The sequence below is a fragment of the Fundulus heteroclitus genome, unplaced genomic scaffold (assembly GCF_011125445.2).
Source record: "Fundulus heteroclitus isolate FHET01 unplaced genomic scaffold, MU-UCD_Fhet_4.1 scaffold_155, whole genome shotgun sequence".
NCBI classification, from domain to species: domain Eukaryota; kingdom Metazoa; phylum Chordata; class Actinopteri; order Cyprinodontiformes; family Fundulidae; genus Fundulus; species Fundulus heteroclitus.
The window spans coordinates 437,200-445,136 of NW_023396567.1; the positions used below are offsets into that span (position 1 = coordinate 437,200).

Genomic DNA, 7,937 nt, shown 5'->3' on the forward strand with positions numbered 1-7,937 from the left:
TGGACTCAACCCATGTTACTATGATGTCCCTAAATAAAATCCAGTACAATCAGTTGCTTTGAGAAGTCTCTTAATTAGTGTCCAGCTATGAGGAATTTGATCCCATTACGAATCCAGCTCTCCTGTGAAGGCCTCAGAGGTTTGTTAAGGAGAAAACAGCAGAGAGGTTGGAGAGAAAGTTATGGGGAAATTTCAACCAGGTTTATGTTCTGAAAGATTATTCCAAGTTACAAAGCACTGTTCAATCCAGCATCTGAAACTTGAAAAATAGAGTGACACAACTGTAAACCTACCAAGGCATGGCCATCAAGCTAAACTAACAGGCCAAGTATTATTTGGAAACACATCCAAGAGGCCCGTGCTTAATCTGGAGGAGTTGCAGGGATTCACAAACTGATATGTGAGAACTGATTGACCAGTCAAGTGGTAGTCACACATGTCCATATGGCCTTGATAAAAGAGCTGTAGGTAGAAAGTGATTGGTAAACGAAAGCCATAAGACTTTCTGTCTGTGGTTTGCCAGAAACCAAGCAAAGAACAAAGCAATATGATGTAGAACTGGGGTGCCAAACTCATTTTGGTTCAGGGGCTGCATTCAGCTTAATCTGATCTCAAGGGGGCCACACAAGTAAACTCATTGCAAGATTAAATAGAACTAATAAAAGTGGACTTGTAGTTGATTTTTGTGTTACACGAATTTCACTTTTACAAAATATATTATGAATAACCTCAAAGTTTTAACCTCAAAGTGCATTATGCATAAACTTAAAAACACTGTCCTGCATGACAAAATACATCAAACAGATAAAAATTAAGAAAGTATTTAAAATACATTTTCCACATTATGTGAGAGACATAATCTAAAAAGAAAACAAAAAACAAATCCAGAATTCACAATGTATGATTTTTTAAAATTATTTATTTGTGTGTTACTGCTGCAAATAAAATGTGAAAATCAATGTTAATGTTTGGTACAGTAGCCTTTGTTTGCAATTACAGAGGTCAAACGTTTCTTGTAGTTTTTCACCAGGTTTGCGTAAACATCAGCAGGGATTTTTGGCCCATTCCTCCACACAGATCTTTTCCAGATCAGCCAGGTTTCTGCGTTGTTGCTGAGTAACACGGAGTTTGAGATCCCTCCAAAGATTTTCTGTAGGGTTTAGGTGTGGATGCTGGCTAGGCCACCTCAGAACCTTGATATGCTTCTTACGGAGCCACTCCTTGGTTATCCTGGCTGTGTGCTTTGGGTCATTGTCATGTTGGAAGACCCAGCCACGACCCGTCTTCAATGCTTTAACTGGATTATGTTCCCCATAATCTCGCAATACATGTCGCCGGTCAACCTCTCCTTAATACAGTGCAGTCGTCCTGTCCCATGTGCAGAAAAACACCCCCAAAGCATGATGCTTCCACCCCTGTGCTTCACAGTAGGGATGATGTTTTTGGGATGGTATTCATAATTCCTCTTCCTCTAAACATGGCAAGTGGAATTAAGACCAAAACTTCCTCCCATGACCATTGATCCAAATGGTCATGGGAAAACTTAAGACAGGCCTGGATGTGTGCTGATTTAAGTAAGGGAGCCTTCCATGTCATGCATGAGTTTAAACTATGATGTCTTAGTGTATTACCCACAGTAACCTTGGAAACAGTGGTGCCAGCTCTCTTCAGGTCATTGACCAGCTCCTCCCATGTAGTTCTTGGCTGATTCCTCACCTTTCTTAGGATCATTGATACGCCACGAGGTGAGATCTTGCATGGAGCCCCAGTCCGAGATTGACATCCAAGTTTCGTCTACAATTTTGTCTCTGGTGTCTTTGGACAGCTCTTTGGTCTTAGCTATGTTAGTAGTTAGAGTCTTACTGATTGTGTGGGGTGGACAGGTGTCATTATGCAGCTAACGACCTCAAACAGGTGCTTCTAACTTAGAATAATAAATGGAGTGGAAGTGGACTTTTTAGACGCAGGCTAACAGGTCTTTGAGGACCAGAACTTTTGCTGGCACCTGTTTAAATACTTATTTGCAGCAGTAACAGAAAAATAAATCATTAAAAAAAATGTCTGTCTCTCACAGTGGACATGCACCTAATATGAACATTTCAGACCCCTCCATGATTTCTAAACGGGAGAACTTGCAAAGTCACAGGGTGTTCAAATACTTTTTTTCCCCACTGTACCCATACATCCTGATGAATCCAATTAGGTTGATTACAGGCACGTCTTGAAGGCAAAAAGCTGGATGACTTTAAATTTTCTGCTTTTATATTCAGACAAGACAAAAGTTGACATCTTTGTCAATCACTTAACCTGGATGGCAATACATTTTCCTATGGCAATTATTATGGTCTCGGCCCATGTAGTGAGTTTACAGGGGTTTGGGGGGAGGACTTGTTTCCTTGTGGCCTCCCCTGCCTCTAACTTCTCTGTGTCAGGTGTTCCCTTTGAGATTGAGCATTGGCCCAGCCAGTCTAATCAACGCACACATAAAGAGGAGTAGCGTGGGGATATGTGGATGCTCCTGCTCTAGACTATGCTCCTCAATGCTTTGGGAGAAGTGTGAGACCCTGCTGCAGTCACCACAGCATGGACTATTATTTGATTGGTTTATTTAGTTGCTCTACACTTCCACTTGTGTATTCATACTGATTTATAGGTACACGTAAATTATTTAAATAAATATAGGTAATGCTTGATGTTGTGTTGTCTCCCCTCTTTTTGTTGCTACTGGTGAGCCAGAGTAGCAACATAATAAAGTAACAAAAACCTTGGTGTTATTTTTGACCAGGACATTTAAATCATTTAAATTCCATATTAGACAGGTTTCTAGGGTTTCCTTTTCACCTACAGAATATTGCCAAAATTAGAAATATATTGTCCAGGAGTGACGCAGCAAAACTTGTTCATACATTTGTTACTTCAAGCTTGGACTATTGTAATTATTTACAAGGGTTAATTGACTGATGTCCCAATAAGATCTAGAGAAACTCATTCATGCGTTTATAGTCGCATTGATTACTGCAACAGTGTCTTGAAAGCTCTACCCAAAGAAGTCAATCAGACAGCTGCAGCTGGTCCAAAATGCTTACTAAATCCAGGAAGATAGAGCACATCACTCCAGTTCTAAAGTCCTTACACTGGCTCCCTGTGGCTCAGAGAATAGACTTTAAACACCTTTTAGGTAACTTCCTTGTTGCTGAAACATGCTATACAAATAAACTTGACTTGAATTTACTTGACTTTTTCAGGAAGTCCACAAAATGCCGTTCAAAGCCTTCAGCTGATCCGAAATGCTGCATAAAGACTTCTGATAAAAATTAAAAAGGGAGATCATGTTTCTGTATTTTAGCTTCCATTCATTGGCCCCCTGATAAATCAAGGATAGAATTTAAAATTCTTCTTCTAACGTATAAAGCCCGTAATAATCAAGCTCCATCATATATCAGAGCTCTGATTACCCCGTATGTTCCTAACAGAGCACTTCGCTCCCAGACTGCAGGTCTGCTGGTGGTTCCTAGAGTCTCTAAAAGTAGAATGGGAGGCAGATCCTTCAGCTATCAGGCTCCTCTCCTGTGGAACCAACTCCCAGTTTCAGTCCTTTAGGCAGAGACTCTGTGTAATTTAAAGACTATACTTAAAACTCATTTTTTAATATTCTCCAATTTCTTATTATTTATTACTTAAACTTTTAAGTTTATGTTCTCTGTTTGATCTATTCAAAGAAGCTACATCTAGCCTGGCATTCTCATTAGCTGTTACACCATCCTGGAGAGGGGCATCCGCTGATCTACTCCTGCTAACTAAACATACTCTGTTGTTGAATGATAATCTCATAAAGGGCAAGCTCATGGTTATCCATAATCTTCTTCAATTTTTGAAGACTCCTGCTTTGCACAATCGCCTCCAGCATTCCCAGAGAAGTCCCCAGAACAGTGTCAACCTTCTTTATAAACTTGTTTATAAGCTTGTTTGGCATTGTAAGTCACTAGCACTGGTTTTACCCCAACTGATATATAATCAGCGTCTTGCTACAAACACTGAAGCAGGATTGGACAATTTATCGAGATTTTAAAAATATTGAGATTTCTTTTAAAGATATATTGGATAAGACTATAAAGTTTATATCGAGACGATCTATGTTGCATTATAATTATATTTTATGTGTTCCATTATGTTATTTTACAGCTGTGTCTCATATTCATCTATAACTGTTTGTTAAATAAAACGAGGATGTGAGACATTTGGGATAAAGCTTTGATCATTTTTTATAATTACTTTATGAAAGGAAAACATATTGAGATAAATATCATATATTAGCAAAAATAATGAGATATAATTTTTGGTCCATATCACCCAGCCCTACACTGCAGGATGAAACCTCACAAGGATGAAAGGTTCCTCTCTCCTTTCTTGTAGACAGCTTTGCTGTTGCGGCTCCAACAGTGAAGCACCTTACAACAAATTATTTTTGTGTTTTGTATATGTGAATACACAACTATTATAGTCTTTGGGTGCAAATAAAGTGATCCGATCTTGGTGTGGGGGTCCTTTCATTCAGCAAGGACAATAAATCTGGTCAGAAGTGGTGGACAGGTGCATGGACCTAAGTATAAGACCATACTAAATATAAATCTGATAGAGCCTACAAATCACCCTTAACATACAACCAAAGCTACAGTGGAATGGTTCAAATTAAATCATATGTATGTGTCAAACTACAGACCAAAATATGATGAAGAAAGTGTGGCAAGACTTGAAAATTGTTGTTCGCACTGGATTTTATTGAGTAGTAAGCACATTTGTTGTTGTTTTTTGGGTAAAATATTTGAAAGTATAATTTTTCTTCCTCTTTTAAATCTTTTGTCCCTTTTATTGATCCACCACATAACACCCTAATAAAATATGTTAATGTTTGTGGTTGTTACGTGACATAGTGTAAAACATGTCCATGAGGTGTGAATACCTTGTAAGAAATCACCATCATGTGTTTGATTAAAGCTTACAGAACATGAACTGTCCTGGGGTCTCGTTTATAAAGCTTGCATATCCACAAAAAAAGGCATGAAACGTGTGTACATCACTTTACCCATAAAAGTTGGGATCTGTAAAAAAAAAAAAAAACTTGGCAGGAAAATATGCTGTCCTCACAGAGACAGCCAACTGAACGATGATTCCTCTCAGATGTTCAATTTCACTCCATAACAGATTTCATAGATCAGCTTTATTATACGCATTCAAAACCCCCACTGTTATTCACTCTTGAGCTGGTGACACAAAACAACCTTTCAAATAACTAAAAAAATGCCCTTAAGCCAACTTGAATCTTAAACAAAAGTTCACGCAACATTTTATCAAGGTTTTCCACCATCACATTCCTCTCAGGGTGACGTGTACCGCTCATTAACAGATAAATTCTGACAAGGTGCGAGGCATTTACTTTAGTTGCTGTAAACAGTCAAATACACTTCTGTGCAATACTGCACAGCGGATTCAGTGGCGCTGCTGGAAGACCTTGAAAATGGGAGAATTAGGAGGGAGTGGAGTCTCAGGGATGGAAGGTTTCCTGGCCAGTGATGACGACTGGCTAATATTTTGCTTGAGATTCCAAGCATTGCACTCTGCTATAACTTACAGGGGACAGTGTATACACCCCCCACGTGTTGGGTCCTAAACTGCTCTCCAAACCCCAGAGCGCAGAGAAGGTGTGCTTTAATACTGCTCACAGCCATGCGGCGCTCAGCTGTGGATCATCCCATAAGCTCCGCGAGGCTCATCTCCGACCTAAAACTGCAATCGATTTCACTTTTTAACAAGTTCTTCTAATGTGGACAACATCTTTTGCTTTTACCTCTGATTTTCACATTTAATAAACTCCTCTCAGTGAAATTTTTTTGACTGATTCTCTGCCCTTTCTCCATGGTGGCCGTTACACCATGAAAAAGAAATCAGCTGACTCATTTAAATACAGATTCATTCATGAGGTGCTTTGCGTCAATCATTTGTGGTTGAATCTGGGCCTGCAGAGGGCAGAACCTGAGGAGGAACCAGGTATGCAAACATTCAGGTACAGCTGTGATCTATAAAGGGAAATTGCGTGCTGGTGTGCGTGTGCATGGTTTTATAAATCAGAATTCCTTTTTTTGGGGATGGGAGTATGCCCTTTTTTGGGTGTACGTACAGTTTTAGTATGGATTCTACACAAAGTTTTGTAAACGCTCTCTTCAGCCCTTAACAAGTATTATTAATAATATAAAAATATGAAACATTAAAATAGTTATTTAGAAGATTGTGTCCTCCTCTGCTCCGCCATACCAAGGGGTGAGCCTCACTACATAAGGCTTGGAGTTAAACACAGGCTTTTCAGGTTCAAATTCCAAAGAGGAGGAGTCCAGTGAGCTTAAAGACCCTGAGGGGGACCCTGACCCTTCATAAGCATAAGTCCGAAGGCAATCAAACGGTGGGACATAAGGATCCTGATCAGCTTCTGCCAGCCTGTCCAGGATAAACTGCCTGAAGACCTCGTCCTCTGGCCCAATGAGGTGTGACTCTCGGAGTGACATCCGTATGCTGGCCCTGACTTCCTCTCTGCGCAGCCTCCTCTCCCTCCTCCTCGGATGAGGGCGCAGTGGGACGACGGGCTGGCAAAAGTCCAGGCCGGCTCCCCACTCCTCACTTTCCCCGTAATGAAGCATCTTCTGGGAGAAAGGCAGCTCCAACTCCTTCGCCTCCACCTCCGTCCCCTCCTGGTGCTTACGCCGGTGCCTCCTCACCATCAGCATTAGAACCGACAGCGCTGCAGACATAACACAGTACGAGATCATTACAGTTAAACACCAGGGCACGAGCTTAGCGAGGAGAAAGAAACACAGCATACGGTGCCTGATGGAGCATGCATGAAAATAATAGCAGCCAGATTTGTTTTCCTGCAACATGTTTCCTGCAAATATGGAAAAAAAAAACAAAACATTGGCAATATTTTCCTTTTTTTTTATTTTAGCTCAAATATAAAGAGTAAACTCTTTTATATGCTCCACGAGGCACAGAATACTAAAATAGAGTTTATCTTTTTTTTCCTGCTGTTTTAACAGGCTCTTGTTCTCTGGGAAGTGTTAGCATTGCGGGTTTTGTCATTAATCTTTCATGTGATGGGCAGAGGGAGGACACAAAGCAGCTAAGGTCATAATAAAGCTCTTCACTATGCACACCCATCAGTGTCCCAGGATGGCATTGTTACTGATGTATTGCAACCAATACTCTCATTACCTGACATCATTGCTCTGCAAGCCCCAATATTGTAATCGTGTGTTAAAGGCACGCTGGTGAGTTAACAACAGGCAGCTTCAACAATGAAAGTGGAAATTTGTTAATGAAAAACCCCGCTGTTTCATATACTTGCCGAATGGTTGTCAGGTGGAAGTGCTTTTTCTCACATCTGCTGGGAAACAGGGACGTTGTGAAAACAACAATACAGAAAAACATGGCTCGACTTGTTTTTTCCTAAAAGTTTCATGTTAAACGTCTTTATCGATAGTTTACCAATGAAATGTCCTGATAATTTGTTGCTCTGACTTCTCTACTACTTATCTATGTCAGCATGTGACACATTACCTCACTGCTGGCCCAGCAGCTTGTTTCATACACCCTCTGACAAAGAACAAGCTGTTATGTCTTTGCAAGAAGTGTTTCTGCTTAGTAAAATGTCTTAGCCTTAAAGCAAAGCAGATGTTCTGTTAATAGCGACTAAACAGAACATGAACTCCTGGAATCTGGCAGAGCTCCTGACAAAATTGATAATGTGTGTGGTTTTTTTTTTTTTGTGCTGCAAAATTGTTTTAAAAGTTAAGAGGATTTATGGAATCTACTCAGCCGGTTAAGATGGCAGTTTCTTTTTATATAAACAAATGTGATCAAATGGTTAGTCAAATTATAACTTCTTACAA

At 40.1% G+C, this 7,937-nt stretch overlaps 1 protein-coding gene across 1 annotated transcript; it reads right to left on the reverse strand.

The window, feature by feature from the left end:
- Positions 1–5,340: 5,340 nt before the first annotated feature.
- Positions 5,341–7,671, reverse strand: LOC118558784 (cadherin-19-like). Its single transcript, XM_036129315.1, has 2 exons — positions 7,394–7,671; positions 5,341–6,790 (listed from the first exon to the last, which is right to left on the reverse strand). The coding sequence occupies exon 2, from the start codon at positions 6,774–6,776 to the stop codon at positions 6,276–6,278; it is 501 nt and encodes a 166-aa protein (XP_035985208.1). The 5' UTR covers positions 6,777–6,790; positions 7,394–7,671; the 3' UTR covers positions 5,341–6,275.
- Between the last annotated feature and the right edge of the window lie 266 nt (positions 7,672–7,937).